This window comes from Saccopteryx leptura, chromosome 3 (assembly GCF_036850995.1).
Source record: "Saccopteryx leptura isolate mSacLep1 chromosome 3, mSacLep1_pri_phased_curated, whole genome shotgun sequence".
Lineage (NCBI taxonomy): Eukaryota > Metazoa > Chordata > Mammalia > Chiroptera > Emballonuridae > Saccopteryx > Saccopteryx leptura.
This window is the reverse complement of record NC_089505.1, coordinates 117,054,125-117,076,139: the sequence shown is the minus strand read 5'-3', so window position 1 is coordinate 117,076,139 and position 22,015 is coordinate 117,054,125. Positions and strand designations below refer to the sequence as shown.

General features: G+C 43.7%; 1 protein-coding gene across 1 annotated transcript; it reads right to left on the bottom strand.

The window, feature by feature from the left end:
* Positions 1-1,156: 1,156 nt before the first annotated feature.
* On the bottom strand, positions 1,157-16,029 carry ERMAP (erythroblast membrane associated protein (Scianna blood group)). The gene is made up of 12 exons (XM_066372142.1): positions 15,897-16,029; positions 11,842-11,931; positions 11,280-11,618; positions 10,740-11,021; positions 8,498-8,614; positions 7,906-7,938; positions 6,865-6,897; positions 4,962-4,982; positions 4,148-4,168; positions 4,011-4,037; positions 3,896-3,922; positions 1,157-2,307 (listed from the first exon to the last, which is right to left on the bottom strand). Exons 2-12 carry the CDS (start codon positions 11,924-11,926, stop codon positions 1,583-1,585), a joined length of 1,710 nt encoding a protein of 569 aa, XP_066228239.1. The 5' UTR covers positions 11,927-11,931; positions 15,897-16,029; the 3' UTR covers positions 1,157-1,582.
* Between the last annotated feature and the right edge of the window lie 5,986 nt (positions 16,030-22,015).

Below are 22,015 nucleotides of genomic sequence, written 5' to 3'. Positions count from 1 at the left end.
TTATTTTTGTCCTCCTTTTCACTGTAAAAAAGTTGGTCACCTTAGTAAAATACAAATATACTACATATTAATTTATAAGTTGATTTAAATAAAATGATGAGACAGCAGACTCAGAAATAAAACTGTGGCTTTACTATTTAACTTTATTATTTAAATCTTGCTTGGGTGGATTTAAGGCTGTTTGGAAACCAATCCCATAATGTGTCATTAGCCCAAAGCATTTTACTACAACTTCTCATTCATAAAGAAAATAACAACAGTGAATACCAAACTTTTATTTAAAAACTGTACACAAGCAAATGAAAAATTCTACTCGGGCACTGTGCTGGTTAATTTTATGTGCCAATTTGACTGGCTCACAGGTTGCCCAGATATTTGGTCAAATATTTTTCTGGATGTTTCTGTAAGGGTATTTTTGGATGAGGTTAACATTTAAATCATTAACTTGAATAAATCAGACTGTCCTCCCTAACATGGGTGGGCTTTATCCAATCAATTGAAGGCCTGAATAGAACCAAAAAGCTGACCCTCCCCCTAGTAAAATTCTTCCTGCCTGTCTGCCTTCAAACTGGAATTATACCATAGGCTGTCCTGGGTCTTGGGCCTCCAGACTCAGACAGGAACTGAACCATTGGCTCCCCTGACTCTCTCCAACCTGCTGGCTAACCCTGCAGATCTTGGGATTTACCAGCTTTCATAATCACATGAGCCAATTTCTTACCATCTAGCTCTCTCTCTCTCTCTCTCTCTCTCTCTCTCTCTTTATGCATTTGAAGTTTTGCTTCCCAGCTCCTTGACTGTGCTCCTGAGACTTTTCAGGATTACAGTTGCCATGTTTAAAGCCCCTGTATTTTGTTATCATCAATAGGTAAATTAGCTTTGAAAACATGTACATTAACTCACCAAACTATGTTGTAAACAGCATCAAGGAAATAGAAAAAGATGTTGTGTTTGAGCCTCTGGTCCCCCCGTCCCATAGTCCAGAAGGGTGAAGGAAAAGTGTGTGACCCAAAACTGGTTTACTTTTTAAAAACTGGTTTTGAGGACTAAAGTCCTGAATTAGAGAGAGAGAGAGAGAGAGAGAGAGAGAGAGAGAGAGAGAGAAAGAAAGAAAGAAAGAAAGAAAGAAAGAAAGAAAGAAAGAAAGAAAGAAAGAAAGAAAGAAAGAGAGAGAGAGAGAAAGAAGCAATTCTTGATGAATTAAGTAAGAAGTCAGGGACTGGGCCCCATAATAATTTCATGACTAAAAGCCCAAGTGCAGGATGAGATAAGATGAAGTCCTCCTAAATAGCCCCTCGAATGGGAAACCCCTGGACCTGTGACACCCAGTCAGCATCATCACTTAAACATAATCTGATTGTTCATGTGGTTTTCAAGATTTCTTCCAGGGCAATGCCAACTTCAAGTCCCCAGAAGGAGATACGGCTCAGAACTGGGGGATAAAAGGTGGCCCAAATAGAAACCTCAAAGGGTCTGGATTTGGGGAAAGGAGACGAGCTGATCCAGAATCCAGTGTTGGGCCAGGAGACTGAAATCCAGAGCACTAGGATGGCGCGAGGGGAGCAGGTAATGAGGCACCTTCCTAAAAAGAAGGAGCCTTGAGCCCCTGGAGGGCCGCGCCCAGGTCAGGGGGCCAGGACATGGTCATGTCACTGTGTGGGAAAAGCTCCGGTGTCTGAGGGGCCAGTAGGGAAGAGTCCACCTTCAGGGCCACATCTCCATTAGCATGGCTTTTTTTGTCTGGGTTGGGGACAGTCGATTCCTCCAATTTCTGGAGTTCTGAACAGATGATTAGAGGTGCCGTGTTTTTCCCTCCATCATGAAGGCAAGGTTCAAAGAAAGGGCGAAGGGGGCCAGTGAAAGTGTGGGTGAAAGTAAAGATGTGGGATTTGTTGGTCACATTGTAGAAGGAGATGATTCCTGCTTCGTAGTCCAGGAAAATCCCCACACAGCGTGGGGGATCTTTCAGGCGGAAAGACGTCTGCGGGGACGTGAGAGCTTCGTACTGGTCCCCTCGGCTCTGTCGCAGAAGCCAGTGTCCATTGGTGGGTGAGGCAGTGACCTTCCCCTTCCTGCTCACTGACTCACTGCACACCCCCAGGATCCATTTGGTCTTGTCTCCCACATACACCTCCCAGTAGTGACAACCAGCTACGAAGTACTCAGAGCCCAGGACGCTGACGACGAAATCAAATCTCTGGGGGTTGTCAAGCACAGCCTGCTTTTTGTCTCCAAGCTTCACACATCTGCGATCCTCAGACAGGATGAGTTTGGGATGCGCCGTGTCGGGGTCCAAGGTCACCGCCACTGCAGAGAGGCACAAGACGTGTGGTTTGGGAAAGCGCTAGGTCTTATGGGATCTTTGTAGGGAAAATTGACATCTGGGTCTGCAACCCCTGTCATTTATCCATTGGACAGCAATTCATGATTCCCTCTATCCTATACATCCTGGAACCAAAGAAAAGTGTCTTCCAGTCTCCTTGATCTCCTGACCGTGTGTTAAGTAAAAGAGGAGAAAGTTTTTTTTCTGTCTCTGAAGCTGCCTTAATCCTTAGGAAATACTGCCTTTGTCTTCGGTGGGCCAAAGGAATCTAATGTATGATAATAAATATCAGCTCTGATGTTAAACCCAGAAGCCACATTGGGAGTTTGAGTTCCAGCTCTGCCACATGCTAGTTATGTGACTTTGGGCATGTTATTCATCTCCAAACCTTAGTTTCTTCATCTGTAAAATGGGGGAAATGGCAGCACTCACATCATGTGTTGTGCACATTTGATGAGCTAATACATGAGACAGTTCCTCCTCCACCCAGTGAGTGTGTGGTGCTCACTTTGTTAGCTAAAATTGTTGCTGATAATTATTATTTTTTAAATGTTAATAGAGAGAGAAGGATGCTTCCTTAAAATTCTGGAAGGTCATGGTGACCCTCCTTCTTGCCCTCAGTACAGAAAACAGACTCTTCTTGGAGAACTAACTCCGTGAAATGTGTACTCTGCCGAGGTGGTGAGCATAAGTCAGACTGTGAATGTGAGAAGGGTTTGTGAGTCCTCAGAATGTCAGCCAAGGTGACCTGGTGTGCTTTCAAGGGGCTGACTCATGTACCTGCCTGATGGAAGATGGTACAAACAAAAGGGGATGAACAGCCTAGAAAATGGATAAGGACCCAAGCAGCGAAATTAACAGAGCTCATCGGGACAGCAGCAAAAAAATGCAATCATTGAGGAATAAATTCAAAAACAGATTGCAAATCTTTTAGACTAAAACTACAAAACCTTTCATAGTCTACCTTGTTGGGGCATCTGTCCAAACCATTCCCTCCTTCTCTGAGAATCACAATCACCAACCCCCCACGCTCCCCAAAAAACTGATCTGCAGAGCAAGGAGAATGTAGCAGGTGTGTAGACAAAGAGAGGAGCACTGGCTCTTTACCCAGCTGTGGGCTAAGGACTTCCAAAACCTGAAAGCACAGAAGAAACTACACAGGAAAAGATTAAAATTTTTGATTACATCAAAAATAAAACACTAATGCATAAAAAAATAAAATAATATCTATATGGAAATTAAAATGCAAATGAAAAACTCAGAAAAATAATTTGTGACAAATAGGACAAAAGAGTTTCTATACTTTATATAGAAAGAATCCTCACAAATCAAACAGTAGCCAGAATAGAAACAAGACTAGACAAGTCACCAAGAAGACATGCAAATAACCAATAAACTTTCTAAATCTGTGACCCTCTCCACTAAAAAAAATCACAAAAATTTTTAAAAATTGGATAAGCAGATAAACACGTTTGATAATATCTAAATAAATAAATAAATAGTCAGTCTGCATTCCAAAAGAACAGAGCACTAGGCTCTGAAGAGTGGATGGATTTGACAGGTGTAACTTACCAAAGTGCAGGCGAGCCCTTCTCCAGCCTAAAAGACATAAAAGAAATTGTAAAAGTGATGGACAAATGAGAACCCCCAGAGGGCGAGAGTCAAGCACCAGGACAGCGCATCTCACCTGAGTTGGCTGCAGCTCTTTTCAACTCTATAAAAAAAAGAAACAAAGAAAGAAAGAAAAGGGGTGAGCTATCACTGAAAATATAGAATAACAGGCGAGAAGTAAGTATGCAAGTTATAAGAACATGAGAAACTTACTCAGTTCACTCCGGAGTTTCTCTAAAGAATGAAAACAGTTGGACCAATCAGAATGAAGACTTCCATATTTCCGTAATGTTGCAGTCCCACCCCCACCACATTCCCACATTAGATCCTCACCAGCAATACCCTGACCATCCCCAAGACAGTGCTTGCCACAGCAGTGGCTCCCAGCTGTGCAGCATTAGTCCGCTGAGATGCTGCAGAAGTTCAGCACATCCCTAAGTGAGCCAAACCGGACTGTGACTCGTTATACAACACACCTCACACATCTAGGTAATGACAATGTACATGTATATAGATGTTGTGAGAGAAGAATAAAAATTCATTTAAAACTATCACTGAATTTCTACTAAATTTTCTTATGCATATTTTATCAAGGTGTAAAATAAAATAGACATGTCTGAAGGTTTATTATTATTATTATTATTATTTTGCAATAAAGAGGTTCTCTTACATGAGATGATGGAGAAACACTGCTCCACATATTTGGTTTAATGAGGATCCATCCACCTTGGATCCCACCTAAGGGAATGTCATGTCTGAATATAAAAGGGCTTCACCTAGGGGAGCTACATCTCTTTTTGGTTAAACATTTCCCATTTAGAGACTAGATAACTGTTGTGCAGGAAAGGGGAGCAGGGAATCCGTTGGAAAAGAAGACTCTGAGAGCCAAGGATCTTTAACCCCATGGTTTAAAGTACGCTGGCCCCCTCTCTTCTGCCCCAGGAAATGAAACCGAGACACCCAGACTAAAGGGAATGTGTCAATGTGTCGGTAGAGGAAGGTCTGTGCATGGACGAGGAGAACTTACTGAGGGCTTTATGGAGCCTTCCTAAAATAAAACAGAGAAAAAGGCATGAGTGAGCAGATGTTCTGCTTTACACTTGAGCCCAGGAAGGCTCATCACTGCATCCTCCCCCACTCGCAGCGGAAAAGATGAGCCGCAAGTGCAGTCATATCCCCCAAAGGGCAGACGGGGAAGCCAGTCTGCTGGCGCACTTTCCCCAAGACCTGACTGCCGGGGTCTGTGGTTCCTCCTTCCTCTTCCCTCCCTTTCTGTCTGGTTTCATTTCCACTGTCTGTATGAGTGTTTCCGCATGTTTGTGACCATGTGTACAGGAGTTCATGCCTTGCTGCCCTTTAATAACCTACTGTTGATAATATCTACAGTGAAGTCCTCACACTGACTTGTGGACTCGGCTTCATTATTCTCTACAGTAACTCCCCTGAAGTCCCATGGAGAGATCACAGATTTGGAGACTCCCAATGATTCGGGGACATATGTGTGTGCTTCACATGCTTTGGGGGAGTACCTGTGGCTTCTCCAGAGAGGCCATCTGGTCCACATTTTATACGTTTGAGTCCACTGCCAGGCTCTGTGCTAAGGGTTGGGCATGTGTTAAGCGTTAGGCATTGGGGCCATGAAGCTGAATATGATAGGGCCCCTAACAAGCTAATGGTTTATGTTTATATCAATGTTATTATTACAATTATGTGATGTTAATTATATTAGTGATTAATTATATTATAATAATATATATTTTTATACATTATTTCTATGTAATGTCGATACATTTCCATTACTAATAGCCTCTATTTATTGTGTCTTGTTCTCATAATGAGGTAGGCACTAACTCCTCTCAACAGTGCGAGGTGCATATAATTATTATTCCCATTCTGCAGAGTGGTGGTCTGAGGCGCAGAGGGACATAGAAATTTGCCCGGGTCATCCAGTTTGTAAGTTGCCAAGGAGGCAGGATTCAAGCCCAAGCCTGTCTGACTCCTCCTCGGAGACCCTTGCCACTGCATCATGCTGTGCCTTCTGCTCTTGGACAGAACAGCCACCGTGTCCTTATGTTGTGCAGCCCGATACTCTCCCTCACTGGGAGGAGACATGAGGGAAGAGGAGAGGGGACGCCCAGATCATTGCATCGGGAACCATTGCCGAGCCAGTGACTTGTCTACGGCCATACCACCCTGAACGCGCCCGATCTCGTCTGAGCCAGTGACTTGTTTCTCAGCTACATTTGTCAAGTGGCAGGGACCCTCCTGATTTTTTGTACCCTCGGTGTCTTACTATCAATGTCCCAGAGCAATTAATGAAGATGAAATGGCAATAAAGGACAGGAGTTTCAGGCACTGAAATAGGAGAGTTTTTAAGCTCTTTTAATCCTGAAAGCAATAGGATGAGGCGATCTATCATTCCTGTTTTACATATGAGGAAACCAAAGCTCCCAGCAGTACAGTGACACATCCACGGCTGACCGGTGGTCTAACCACATGTCGCTGACTCCAGAGCCTCTGACATCCCCACTGTATCATGCCGCCTCTCTGAATGCAAAGGTCGTATGGATCCTTGAGAGTGTTCATACACATCAGATGAGCATATTCATACCTTTGTAAATAGAATATAGACCTTCTTTTTAGATGATTGGTGGAAAGGCTGGTAAAGGGAGCTCGTGATAATCCAGACCTGTGAACTTTTACCATCAGCTTCCCCTCACCCGCTGCCACTGATCCCACAGCCTTTTCATATGGGAAGACCAATTCCACTATTAGTGGAGAATATGTGTGTGTGTGTGTGTGTGTGTGTGTGTGTGTGTGTGTGTGTGCGTGTCTGCGTAATGTATGTATAATCAGGCTGTCAGCATTTATGTAGAGGGGGAAAGAATATGTTATTTGTTTCCTAGCCCTTGTTTTATACTTATAATTACCTTTTTCTTTTGCATGGTCTGAGAGAAGATTTTCTAGAGGGAGAGAAGGGGAAAAAAATGGGATTCTGTGTTATTACCTCAAAGATCATTGATTTCTACTGATTTTACCTGCTCATGAGCCTGTCCACCTCTATCACCACCTCCACCTCCCTGACCCAGGCCACCATCACCTCTCATCTCAATGACAGGACTAGTAGCCCAGATTGTCCCCAATCCTGTCTTGCTCCTTCTGGTCTCTTCTCAACACTGCAGGCAGAGAGAGAGTCTCGAAGCACAGTTCTGATCGAGATACCCCACTCACTGCCCAGAGGAGAAAGACTACAGACCTACATGACCTCACACAGCCCGGCCTCTGCCTGACTCCACAGCCCCGTCCACCCTCACTTTTCCCTCCCTTCTGCACTGTGTCTCTTTCTCCAGCTGTTCTCTCTGCTGTGGATAGTTTCCTGTTCCCTCTTCCCTCATACCTGCCCATCCTCCAGATCAAACCTCACTTCCTCTGGGGACACCTCTCTGTCCCTGAAGCTTGGTTGGTCCTCTTGGTCATAATCTTCACAGCCCACAGAACTCCCGTTCGTGGCATTTGTACAGTTGTACTTTAACATTTATTTGTGCAATTATTTAACTCATGCATACCTTACCACTCCTGCCTGGAATGAAAGCCCCAGGAGGGCTAAGACTGTCTGCTTTTACCTACCATTGTATCCTCAGCATTTAGTATAGTCCTGGGTACTTAGTGAATAATTATCAATTATTTGTTGAATGGATAAAAGCTTCCCCCATGTTAGACCAACATGACTCCCCATAGAATAAGATCAAGCAATGAGTCCACTGACGAAAATCATCAAACACACTGAGAGGCACGCTATACAAGTCAGAGTCAGCAACGATTGCCGGTGACAGGGGTTGACCCCACACCGCCGCTGCCGCCCAGGACAGCAGATGTTGGGATTTTCAGGTTCAGAACTTAGATGAGAGGGCACTGGAGACACAAAAGTGAGTAAAACAGAAAAACACCCCCACCCATCTCAGGGCACTCACCTACCTCCATCAGCTGTTCATAGAGAAGCTTCTCTGGAAGGGGGACAGAGAGAGAGAGAGAGAGAGAGAGGTCAGCTCAGCTTAAGGAAGGGCTTTTTCTGCCAGGCAGAGTCATGCAGGGACAACAAGCTGCCTGAGTAGGACTTCGCTTGCTCCCTGTCACTGTGGATTTGTGACCATTTGAAAGAATTACAGGGTCTCCAAACCATCAGATAGGGAAAGGGGCATTGGATTAAGTGTCTTTCAAGGTGCTATACGACCCTAAGATTCTGTGAAATGCAACCATATTTATGAGCATTTTATCCAATGGATAGAATGGAATTTTTAATTAGTGAGAAAACTGGTATGATCAGTTATTTTTAATTACTCAAAAGATGAGAATTCACAACTCTTTTCAGAAGCTTTTTGCAGTTGTTTTGACCTCTGCAATAACTCTCCCAGAGCATTGCTCTGCCCAGTTTCTCCAAGCTAATTGGCAGGGTCTCCAATCTATGGACAATCGTCACGTCTATGTCGCCTTCCTCCCAGCCTTTTCCTAGAGAAGCCAGGGTCCCATCTCCTGCCACCCCAGGCTCCCTTACCACTTAATTACCTTTTGATCGTCTTTGTTTCCAGATGAAGTAAATGCCCACTGCGATGAGAAGCCCCAGGACAGGCAGGGTCACAGCGAGAGCCACTGCTGAGGCGGAGATTCTTCCTGGAGATGGGGCTGAAACGGAACCACCAATGAGCACCCTCAGGAGATAGCGCAGAGCGTCTTCCAGGCCAAGGGCCCCACCTCATGTGGAAGATGGTTCAGGCACATCCCACTGTCTCTGTCACCTCTAGGGAGAGGCCTCCAGCCAAGATTTGGTGAAGCTCTTTGCCTCTCTCAATAACATAAACCCTGGATGACTCGAGGATAAGTTTAAAGTGAGATAGATGTTCATCGCCCTGGCTGGATAGCTCAATTGGTTAGATCATCGTCCTGATACACCAAGGTTGCGTGTTTGATCTCCAGTCAGGGCACATACAAGAATCAACCAATGAATGTATAAATAAGTGGAACAATAAATCTATGTTTCTCTCCCTTCCTCTCTCTCTAAAATCAATTAATAATTGTTTTAAATTTTTGAAGAAATACTTTAAAAAATAAACAGAAACGTACATCTCTCAGGAGTGGTTTTGATTGTCCTGCTTGAAGACAATGGGTTAAACTCAGCTTCCCAATCACAACCTCATCCTGCCCTATAATTCAATGATAAAATTATCCAGGTTCTTTGAAGAACTGGCAGTGCCTCTCCAGAACCACCTGTAGTCTCCTCATGAGCATCACCGGCCTCCCAGCTCAAACCCTCCCTCTGCGGTGGAGCAGCAGTCAGCCTTGGGCTCAGACAGACCCCTCTGCCCTGAGCCGCATCAGCAGGGGCCAAGCTATTTCTGTGAGGCTACAGCAGCTAGCCCAGTGCCTAGGCAGGAGAAAGAAAAGAAGAAATAAAGAAGGAAAAAAGAGCAGAGGAGGCACGATGACCAGCGGTGAAGAGCCAAGCTGGGTGTAGTCCTCGTTCACCCACCGTGGGACCCTAGGGAGAAGACTGAGCCTCTCCAAGCCTGACTTGTCAACTATAAAATGGTGATGATAATAATCCTAGTCCCACTGGGTTGTTGGGAGATGTAAAGAGAAGAGGATGTAAAGTGCTTAGAACTAGTGAGAGGCAGTGGCAGTATAGGAAGAGAGGGGAGGGACAAAGAAAGAAAGGGAGCAGAGGTCCCTGATTACACCTTACCTGGGACCTCAGGCCACATTCTCTTTCTTGGCTCTAAAACCACCCTTCTCTGCCACATGGCTCTGTTTCGAGGGGTCTTTAAAAGGTTCATAACTGTTTGACCCATTAATTCTACTTCTAGAAACAATCAGAATCACTTCCCAAATTGTGTACAAAGATGTTCATGGCACTGTTGGAGGAAGAGTTAAAACCATCCAGATGTTAAGAAATAGGGCTTTGCCTGACCTGTGGTGGCGCAGTGGATAAAGCGTCGACCTGGAAATGCTGAGGTCGCCTGTTTGAAACCCTGGGCTTGCCTGGTCAAGGCACATATGGGAGTTGATGCTTCCTGCTCCTCCCCCCCCTTCTCTCTCCCTTCTCTCTCTCCTTTCTAAAAAAATGAATAAATAAGAAAAAGAAAAAAAAAAGAAATAGGGCTTTGCTTAATTTTATTACACACAATGGAATGCTATGCAGCCCTTAAAATTATGTTATAGAGAACTATTTAAGGTCATGGGCAGAAAATGCTCATGGCCTTGTAAGTGGAGAAGGCAAAAAAAAAAAAAAAAAAAAACCTTAGGCAGAAGAATACATATATTAACAGTGCACACTCAGAGATATATGCATAAAAGAAAATTTTAAAAGAAATGCCCCAAAATGTTAACAGTGGTTCTCTGCAATTTATGAAATTTTAGGCCTTTTTTGTTTGTTTGTTTGTTTGTTTAAAATATTCTGTATTTTTAAAGTTTTCTACAATAAACATGTGTTATTCGTAGTATTTTAAAAATTCATGCCCTGAACAGGTAGCTCTGTTGGTTGGAGCATCCTCCTGATAAGTCAAGGTTGCAGGTTTGGGTTCTCAGCCCAACACATACAAAAGGCAAACAATGACTGCATTAAAAAGTGGAACAACAAATGGATGTTTCTCTCTCTCCCTTCCTCTCTCTCTCTCTCTCTCTCTCTCTTTCTCTCAAATCAATCAATCAATAACTTAATTAAAAAAATTTTTCAACAAAGTTTCCACTACAGTAAGAGTTTTCTCTAGAACCACCAGAGGCTTCGAACCTGTTTTCTGCCCCAAACCTTTACCTGCTATGACCATGGCTGTGGTCTTCTCTTGGCCAAGGGCCTCGTTGCGGATGATGCAGGACACGCTGCCCACAGTGCTGTCCCTGACTTTGCTGGATACCGCTGTTTGGAAGAGCCCAGCTTTGTCCAGGGAAGAGGTCTCGGGCTCGGATGGAAGCACCTTGCCGTGAGGGTCTCTCCACTCCGTCAGAGGCGATGGGAACCATCCCGCCGACCTGCACACCAGCTGGAGCCACCCAGCGTCGTAGCCCTTCACGTGGATGTAAGGGTCAGAGCCTAGAACTGAAAAAGGAAACCGCCTGTCAGGGCGTAGGCAAGAGCCTGACTCCCGCGGGAGCCCTCTGCTCGCTCCGCCCCGCGGTCGGTGGATGGGCGGGGCGGGGCGGGGCTGTTAATCGCACCTGAAGCCTGCCTCCTCCCTCCCCACCTGCTCCTCCCATAGGGATGAGACAGTCTCTGGCTGCATCCTAATACCTTTCCAAATCCACCCTTACCAGAACCTACATCCCATAATTTACTCCCCTTTGAAAAATGACTAACCTGCCACTTGCAGGGTCACGGTGTCCTCTCGACTCAGGTTTCCAATCTGGACATGACAAATGTAGAGCCCTCGGTCCTCCAGCCGGACGTCGCGGATCTCCAGTGCGACACTCCCCTGTTGGTGGTCTCTCAACAGCGCTGTCCTCCCCTTATATTCCTGCACCACATCTTCCTCGTAGTCTTTTCCATCCCGGAACACGTGAACCACCAGGGAGCGCCCCGGGGACGGAGACTGCAGCCACCGCACCTCGGTGAGAACCCGTGCGGGCCAGAGGGAGATAGGGCAGAGCAGCTCGGCTCTGCCCCCTAGTGGGGCCAGGTGGAACTTGCCGGAGTTCCCTGTGCAGCGAAGACAAAAAGGGGACAACGCAGTGTAGGAGGGATGGGAGAACGAGAGTTTGGCAAAGGATGAAGAAGAGATCTCAGGGAAGAGGAGAGCCTGAGAAGGGCACTGGAAAGGATCGGGGTTAGAACAGAACCCCAGAAGAAGGAAAGCCTGTCGCCAGGCCTCCTTATTCTTGGAACTTGTCCCGGGCAGGGAAAGAAGTACAGAAGCCCCTACCTGACAGGTATATGGGCTGCTGGAGGAAGAGGAGTGTGATGAGGCCGCTGCAGAGCCAGGAGCCAGAGGAACTTGCCTTCTCCATCCGAACTAGGAAAATAGACAAGGAGATACCAGAGACGGTTGGTGAGCCAAGAGGTGGGGTAGAGACGAAGGCTGCATAGCAGGTGCTCTGGAAGCACACAGACCAGGGTTCAAATCCCAGCTCTGCTACTTACCGCTGTGTAACATTGTGATTTAACTCCCCCAGGACTCTGTTTCTCCATTTTTAAAGTGGGTATAAATGTGCCTCCTGGTAGGATTATTGTGAGCACTGAAGGAGGAAAGTGCTCAACCTGGAGGCTGGCATCATAGCTAAGTTTATCAATGCCATGTGTGAGGGCTGAGGGGGAGACACTGAGTGTGCCCTAGAAGGCATGAGGCGGAGTCTGGAAGATTGAGAATGTATATCCAGAACTAACCTGGTAAATACCAGAGTATTGGCCTCTTTTTGCATTTAGTGTCCCAGACCAGGCTTGGGAAATGCTAGAGGCCAATCTTCCAACCACAATAGGGCCTGAAGCTCTTCCCTGACAGCCTTTTCAGTTTGACTCTTGAGAAACAACAAACCAAGGCAGTGACGTCCCTCCATTTCCATCATGAAGGCATTGATTTTACAAACTCGGGGTCTTGGGTTAGAAAGACCTGGGTTCAAGTCTCAGCTCACCCAGGTACTAGCTCATGTTCCTGGAGAACTGTATAACATCTGTGGGCCTCCAGGTCTTAATCTATAAAGGGGGAGCTTTCTTCACAGGGACTGTGAGGGTTCAAAGAGGGTCCACAGGCATGTAAAGCACTTGCCACAAATGCTTGGTAGAACAAGTGCTCAATAAATGTGCTGAGAGGTATGGGTACTGAGTGCATTCACTATAGGGAGACCCTAAAGCAGTGGTCCCCAACCTTTTTTGGGCCACGGACCGGTTTAATGTCAGAAAATATTTTCACAGACCGGCCTTTAGGGTGGGACGGATAAATGTATCACGTGACCGAGACAAGCGTCAAGAGTGTGTCTTAGTCGGATGTAACAGAGGGAATCTGGTCATTTTTAAAAAATAAAACATCGTTCAGACTTAAATATAAATAAAACAGAAATAATGTAAGTTCTTTATTCTTTCTCTGTGGACTGGTACCAAATGGCCCATGGACTGGTACTGGTCCGTGGCCCGGGGGTTGGGGACCACTGCCCTAAAGGATTCCTTACTGTAAAACTCTTTCCCCACCTACCTGACTGCCTGAAATTCCTATAGCAGGAAACAGATCTTTCATGTCACCTTTGGGGAAGAAGTTTAAATGTAAAAGGACTCCAAGGAAGACATCATCTTTTAAATGCTCCACAGGATTTCAAATCCTTTCCAAAGAAGAAGTCTCTGTAAAAGTTATCAGGCCAGGACCCGCAAGGTCTTGGAAGAGGGCAAACATGGGTGTTGGAGGAATTGGAGCTGTCACTGAGAAGTTGGGAAACTGAAGATGGACTTCAGCTCTGAACACATTTCCCATTTTGTTTTCCTTGTAGCAAACAGCATGGTTTAGGGTTGTTTGGGGGGTTTTGTTTTGTTTTTTACAGAGAGAGAGTCAGAGAGAGGGATAGACAGGGATAGACAGACAGAGATGAGAAGCATCAATCATTAGTTTTTCCTTGCGCGTTGCAACACCTTAGTTGTTCATTGATTGATTTCTCATATGTGCTTTGACCGCGGGCCTTCAGCAAACCGAATAACCCCTTGCTTGAGCCAGCGACCTTGGGTTTAAGCTGGTGGGCTTTTTTTTTTTTTGCTCAAACCAGATGAACCCGCGCTCAAGCTGGCAACCTCGGGGTCTCGAACCTGGGTCCTCTGCATCCCAGTCCAATGCTCTATCCACTGCGCCACTGCCTGGTCAGGCTGTTTTTGGTTTTAATCATGATGCGTATAGCATACTCCTCTAATCCCTCAGTGTTGCAAGTGGCAGTATAACACTAAGGTGTAGTGAAGTAGAATCACAGTTAGTCTATATTTTTTGCCTCAATCCCACCCATTTTCCTACAGGTGGCCAGCTCCTCAGAAACTGAACGGGAGAAGTTAGATAAATGAGGAAAGCTCTCTACCTTATGAGTTATCATTGAAGGTGGAAGTAGGCAGGGCCAAGGATCCCCTGGAGTTACCACAACCCCCAAAACCCTCAGTTAAAATGTGCTTTTAAAACATACTCTTGCCCCTGGTCAGTTGGCTCAGTGGTAGTGCATCGGCCCTGCGTGTAGAAGTCCTGGGTTTGATTCCCAGTCAGGGCACACAGGAGAAGCGACCATCTGCTTCTCCACCTCTCCCCCTTCTCTCTTTCTCTCTCTCTCTCTCTCTCTCTCTCTCTCTCTCTCTCTCTTCCTCTCCTGCAGCCATGGCTGAATGATTCTAGCAAGTTAGCCCCAGGCACTGAGGATGGCTCCATGGCCTCCCCTCAGGTGCTAAAATAGCTTGGTTGCCCAGCAATAGAGCAGCGGGCCCAGATGGGCAGAGCATTGCCTGGTAGGGGGCTGGCTGGGTGGATCCCAGTTCGGGGCACATGGAGGAGTGTGTCTCTCTGCCTTCTCTCCTCTCACTTAATAAAAAATAAATAAATGAAATAAAACATACCCTGAGTAGACATGCCTAGAGTGACACATAGTTGCACACTGAACCCAGCTGCTTGAAATCAAACAAAAGGAGCCCTCCCCACACCATGACCCTCTTCCTAAATTTGGATTGCTTATTGTGATTAAGAGGATGGGCTCTAGAGTCAGCCTGGGGCCATGCCCTGGCTCTGCCATTACCTAGCTGCGTGACCTCAGACAGTGTAGTTTACTCCTCCAAGTCTCCTCTCATTAACACATGAAGTCAATACTAGTACTGACTTCACAGATGGGACTTCAGTAAGGAATCGTAAAAAATACAATGTGAAATGATTTATGCCAGACTCAAAGATGAAAAGGCAAATGAAATCCCCCATCAGACTGTTGCTCTGTGCAATGAGGGCAGTTGAGGTGACTTTAGCAAGGGAGTCTCCCTGAAGTGTGTCATCACATTACTGATTAATTGTAAGCAGCCAAAAGAGCAAGCTAACCCAGGAGAGGATGACGTCAGAAAGAGATTTTACTCTCTAGTAATCAGAAATGCAAATTAGGACTACAGTTAGATAAAATTTGTCTTCCTTCCAATTATCAAATGTTAGAAAAAAGTAATACCCAGAGTTATCATACCTATGGGCAAACTGACTCTCTTGCCCACTGCTAAACAACTTTCATGAGGACAGTTTAGGAATAAGTATCAAACGATTTACAAATATGCAAAAATTTTAATCCAGTAACTTTTACTTCCAGAAAAGAATCCTACAGAAATAAACAAGGATGTGCATAAGGATTTGATAGTGAAAAATATTCATTACAAAGTTATTTCTGCAAAGGAAAAATTAAAAACAACTTAAAAGTCCATTAAAATAAGAATGATTGACTAATTGTTGCACATTCTTGCAATGAAATACTAAACAGCACTTCATACTTACATGATAGAACAATCTTTAAGAACTCTGGGAAATTTTCACAATAACCCAAACAATAACTTTAAAACACGGTGGATAGTATTATACAATTTGGGGAGAAAATGCTTAGAAAAAGGCAAGAATGTATATCTTAAACAGAGATTACTTCTGGGGGTGGGAGAAAACATTGCAACAGAAGTTCCTTGATAACTTCAAGCAACTTAAGAAGACCCTACAAATCTACAAATGATCATTCTGAAAGCACACAGCACAGGACCTGGCTAACATTACTTAGTTAATAATGATGACAATAATACTTAAATGAGTCTTTAGACAACCCATCCAGACCCCTTGTCTCTTGTCCCCTTTTGTGCTCTTCATTTTCCACTGCCCCATTTTGTCCTTGAAAATATTCTTGTGAGAAAGGAGAAAGGAGATAATTTCTCCAATGAATCCGAGGATCCTAAGAAAGTTAAAGGCCTAAAAAAGCCTAAAAAAAGTGAAGAGAGAGGAGCGGGAAGAGGACTCACCAACCACCTTTGGAATCAGGGGCCTTTTGACCGTCAGAGCTGGACCCTCTCCTCCATTCAGGGAGATCAGGCCTCAGCAGAAGGATCAGGAAGGGCTCTGGATGTGGGCCTGGGAAAAGTTCATCTTTTCTTCTAATGCCCGCAGCCCTCAGCCAGGGACTCCCTCTGTCTGCCCCACAGACTCCCTCCTAGGCGTCTGTGTACACCAACAAGCCACGCCCTGCCTGTCGGCCCCTGATAAAGGAGTAGAGCCGAGAGGAGCCTCCCTAAAAAATGAGGGAAACTCCGTGTGCCACCGGGGGTGAGGGACCTTTGGCTCAGCACCCGTACCCTCCCAACCTAACTGTATAGCGATTCCCTTTCATACAATCTAACCCTAAAGCACCCTTCCTGAAAAGCTTGCTTCCATTTACTTTCTAAATCTGAGTCAAATTGAAGATGGGTTTCAAAGACATCCACCAATCAGCCACCTTCCCTGACTCGTCTCCTTTATCTCCAGCTGCACCCTGACGTGTGCCTTCTGACAAGCAAACTTGCTTACCACCCACCAACCTGTGATAAACCCTTTCCTGCCTGCCTTGACAGCTTTCATAACATCCATAATTATATATGCATAACGTCCATAATTGTATCCTAACAATGCATTATAAAAACAAACAAAAACCGGACTCATAGAAACAGAAACCAAACAGATGGTTACCAACAGGGAGGGGGTGGAAGGATGGATGAAATGGGTGAAGGGGAATATAGTCAATAATATTGTGATAAGTCTACATGGGACAGATGATTACTAGTATTAGTGGGGTGATCAAATTGTAAGATATAAAAATGTCAAATCAGCCTGACCAGGTGGTGGCGCAGTGGATAGAGCGTCGGACTGGGATGCAGAGAACCCAGGTTCGAGACCCCGAGGTCGCCAGCTTGAGCACGGGCTCATCTGGTTTGAGCAAAAGCTCACCAGCTTGGGCCCAAGGGCGCTGGCTCGAGCAAGGGGTTACTCAGTCTGCTGAAGGCCCGCAGTCAAGGCACATATGAGAAAGCAATCAATGAACAACTAAGGTGTCGCAACAAAAAACTGATGATTGATGCTTCTCATCTCTCTCTGTTCCTGTCTGTCTGTCCCTATCTATCCCTCTCTCTGACTCTCTCTCTGTCCCTGTAAAAACAAAAAACAAAAAAGAGGTCAAATCACCATATTATACTTCTGAAATGAATATAACCAATATGAGATTGGTATACAATCTTAAAAGTACACCAACAATACTTAGATAAAAAATAATAAATTTAAAAATAAATAAATAAATAAATAAATTTTAAAAAATGGTTCTCTCTGGAAAAGGCAACAAAATTAATGGGAGGAAAGAGGGGGGGAGGGAAACTTTCATTTTTACTCTTCACAGTTTTTACAAGGAGCACATATTACTTACATGATCTTTAGATAATAAAATATATATGGGGGAAACCCAATGTATTATATACTTTTATGTATTTTTGAACCTTATGAAAATGGAGCACACTCTAATTCTCTGTAATTTCCTATTTTCACTTAACATTAGTTTCTGAGTCTAGCTGACACCTGTGGTGGCCCAAACCATGTCCACTCAACCCACCCAGTTTTGGGGTAGCTGAGACGTGCAGACACGCTGCCAGCATGGCACCCCAAAGGCCACAGCAGCTCTCGGCTCCTTTGACTTGGGCTTTGGGAGGCTGTTTGGCTCATGTGCAGCCCAGGAGTTCAGGAAAGTTAATGCCTCAGGGATCAACCTGCGGTGACAGGAGTGTGTGGAAAACGCTCCAGCCTCCCACCTTCAGAGAGCTAGTTCCATCTGTGTCCTATACGACTCAGGGAGTTCCCAGCGGGAATAAGCACAGTAGCACAATCATCAGTAACTCACTCACCACTCCTGACTCCTGAGATCACCTCCTTAAATATAGAAAGACTTGTCTCACTCTCTGCCTTGGGTGGAGTATGAATTAAAACACTGAAATTCACCCAAATTAAGACTGATTCACAGAGCTCCAGTACATTCATTCACCGCTGTGTGGTAGAACATTGCATGAATATACCAACAGATTGTCCATTCCCTTGATGATAAAAATGGGTTGTTTCATTTCTCTATCCCTCATGTTTCTTATAAACTGGAAAGCTAGAGGTTTAACTAGAGTCAGGTTCACTTCTGAGCTGTGTGATCTGGACAAGAGTTGTAACCTTTCTGTGTCTCATTTTCCTTTTTGGTCAATTGAGAGTAAGAATGGTAGCTACCTCACTGGGTTGGTGTAAGGATAAAATTAGTTAAAATATGTGCAATACTTAGAAGAGAGCTTGACACCAAATAAATGGTAGCTATTATTATTATCTAAGGAAAGTCTCCAACTTGAAAGTCACAGACCAAAATAAACAACAAAAACAGTATAGGGAGTGGAAGAAAATGACAGAAAATTACAATTGATATCTTCAGAAATATAAAATAAGAGAAAACCTGAACCCACAACACAAAAGCAAGAGGCTACCAAAAGGAAAGTCAGGAAACCAGAAAATTAAACTTTTTTCTTTCTTTCTTTAGCACACAAAAGAGAGAGACAGAGACAGATGACAAGGGAGATTACAGTGGACCAATGTCTTTAAAATTGGGAGGAAATGATTTCCAATCTACAAATCTGTACCCTACCTGACAGTCAAGGGTGAAGGTAAAATGAAGCCATTTTTAGACAAGCAAGGTTTCAAAAGCTGACCTCCCGTGAACCCCTTCTGGGGGAGTTACTGGAGAGTGTGCTTCTCCAAACCGAAAGAATAAACCACAAATAGGAAGGTTCAGGAGACAGGGGATCTGGCACCTGAGAGAAGAGATGGGAATCCCCAGAATGTAGTTAAGGGATGTCCTAGGTCAGGCGTGGCCAACAGTTTTTGCCCCCGGGCCAGATTAGAAAGAAAACATTTTTCACAGGTCGGATGAAATATTAAAATTAAAAAATGTTAAGTACAAAAATGATTCATTTAAGTAAACAAAATTTTATTATGTAATTTGTTTAAGAATGTGAGTGAAAAAAAAAGGAATGTGAGTGAAAAAAATTTTAATATACAATATTATTTTAATAAAAATATATTTTATAAAAATATAATTACATACAGTATAAATATCCAAACTGTATCACAATCAATCAAAACAATATTTAATTAATAGAATGAGCTTGAAGGGGTTATATCACAAATAAAACAATTATTTCGTTTTACAAACAGCCTGGACACGTTTTCAGTTATCAACTGCAGCTATTGTCTATGCTACAATGCCACTAGATTCAGCACCCTTGACCACAAAAATAACGAATTGTTTGACCTTGGGTGCGCACTGACAAACTCCACCTAAAAGAATGTGGGTTTCATATCGCCGCCACTAAATGTCAAACTGTTCCTATAGAGTACAGACGAGTACAAAAGTTGTAAATCTTTATAATGGAATTTTTTTAAAAAATAAAGAAGAATCGCGAATCCATTCGACCAATTATTGGAAGTTAACCCTAGATTAGTCACACGTGGAATTCTTTTCCACGTATCACTATCTTTTTAAATATCTCGATTTCCAATAATCAAAGATGCTTTCGCTTCTGAGTAGCTGAGATTTTAAAGTAGCGGAGAATATTAAAAATTTAATCGCGGGCTGTATGTTGGCCATGCCTGTCCTCGAACAACAGCTGGACAGCGAGGCCAAAACTACAGTTTGGAAGGAGAGGAGGTTGAACCTAGAGAAGGGAGTCTCCAAGAAATAAAAAAAGATATTGAAAGACCACTAGATTCATGTGACCAGATCAAGAGATGCTTTATAGTCCTAATGGAGAATTTGTGGAAGAATGAACACAATTGATGCATAAGTAATTAAGCACATTTTTTAAAACAGGCAATTTTTTTACTTCAGAAAAAAAACAAAGGAGCTATTCAATAAAGTGAATGTAATCCTAGTATGGTATACACCTCAACTGTAAAAAAATGTTATACCTATATTAATGTAAACTCCAATTCAATCATTCAGGGTATTTTGTAGATTGGCCAAGGGCATATTGATGGTCACAAGAGAGAGAGAAAGAAATCATAAACTCATGGAGGAAAAACAGGGAGGGGACTTTCACCCATTCCTGGCTCCAGCCTTCACCTTCCTGATGCAGAATCGGAAACTAATATCCTTTCTGGAGCCACATACTACTGGATGACTTTTGCCCATTGGCATATATAAGTGTAAACTCTCTCTCTCTCTCTCTCTCTCTCTCTCTCTCTCTCACACACACACACACACACACACACACACACACACACCACACACACACACACACACATGTATCCTTTTCCTCATCCTTTCCCTAGCCAACTCACCAAACTTCACTTTTATCAGTAGTGTCACTATTTTTTTAATCTTCTAGTTTGGCTTTCCCCCACCTACATAGTCTATATCTAGTCTGTTTAGTTGGCTTTTTAAAGCCTTCCAAAGATCTCTGCCCTGTCTCCAGCTGTGATCTAGCCCAGAGTTTATATAAACTTTATAAACTGTACAACATGACACAAATGTAAAATACCACCACTATAGACTCTGGCTTGGTAACTTTTATTAATAATAATAATTCAACCAATCAGCATTTGTGTACGATTTTTAAAATAACATTAGATTTTCTTCTGATTGAAAGAAGAAAGTATAAGTGTTGTTAAAGTACAAATGTTTATTTTGGAAACCCAGAAAAGCACAAAGAATATAAAAATAACTTCTATTCTTAAAATAACCTGGATTTACATTTTGCTGTGCTCTCATACAGCCTCTTTTCCATGTGTATATGATAATATCTTTTTTAGGTGAGAGGAGGAGAGACAGTGAGGCAGACTCCCACATGTGCCCGGACCAGATCCACCCGGCAGCCGATGCTCAAGTACCCAGCTATTTTTAGCTCCTAAGGCTGACTTTATAGCTTCTGAGACTGACATGCTCAAGCTATCCTCAGCACATGGAGCCACACTCGATCCAATCAAACCACTGGCTGCAGGGGGGAAGAGGCAGAGAAGAGGGAGGTAGAGGGGGGAGAAACAGATGGTCACTTCTCCTGTGTGCCCTGATGGGGAATCAAACCCAGGATGTCCATACACCCGGCCAACGCTCTCTCCACTGAACCAGCCAGGGCCTATATGTTAATCTTTTTAAAAATATGTTATATGTGCTTCTTTGTAACATTTTCATTTAAGAAACTAAAAGCATTTTATTACATCAATAAATATTCTTCTATGTCATTTTAATGGCCACAAAGAATCCCATGATAGCTATTCTATCATTTATTTAATCAACCATATTTTAAATATTTTGCTGGTTTCTGATTTTTACTCTTAGGAATAGTGCTGATTACAGTATTTAGTTAGGTTCACTTGGAAGTGGAATTGCTTAGTTAAAGGTTATGCTCTTTTTAAAAATTTGGTAAAAAAGGCACTTGTGATCTAACATCTTAATCATTTTTATAGTCACACTGCTGTGCAATAGATCTCTAGGACTTTTGCTTCTTGCAAAACTGAAACTCTATCCATTAAACAACCCCCCCACCCACCCAGCCCCGGGCAATCACCCTTCTACTTTCCAGGAGTTTGACTAGTTTAGACATCTCATATAAATAGAGTCATGCAGTATTTGTCTTTTTGTGCTGTTGTGCTCATTTTTAAGACTTTTGATATGTAGTACCAAACTGATTTCCAAAAAAGTTATGACAATTTACTTTGAAAGTGTATTTGACCTGACCTGTGGTGGCACAGTGGATAAAGTGTCGACCTGGAACGCTTAGGTTGCAGGGTCAAAACCCTGGGCTTACCCAGTCAAGGCACATATGGGAAATATGGGAAGCAACTACTATGAGTTGATGCTTCCCACTCTGCCCCCTCTTTCTCTCTCTCATCTCTCTCGCTCTCCCTTCACCATAAAAAATCAATAAATAAAATTTTAAAAAAGAAAAAGAGAGTGTGTGTGTCCCCCTGGGCTACGCTGTTTGCTTAGCATCCATCATTTGTTTCAAAAGGAACAAAAGTAGTGGGCCTGAACATTCCTTAGGCAATTGTTTTCTCTAGAATCCTGGCTGAAATACTTGCTGGGGCGCTTAGCTGT

Coding starts and splice junctions, on each gene's coding strand:
- ERMAP (XM_066372142.1), bottom strand. CDS start 11,926: ATGGAGAAGGCAAGTTCCTCTGGCTCCTGGCTCTGCAGCGGCCTCATC. Junction 11,022..11,279: donor CGTGACCCTGCAAGTGGCAG/GTTAGTCATTTT, acceptor TTCCTTTTTCAG/TTCTAGGCTCTGACCCTTAC. Junction 2,308..3,895: donor AAGGGCTCGCCTGCACTTTG/GTAAGTTACACC, acceptor GCCTCTCTGCAG/TGGCGGTGACCTTGGACCCC.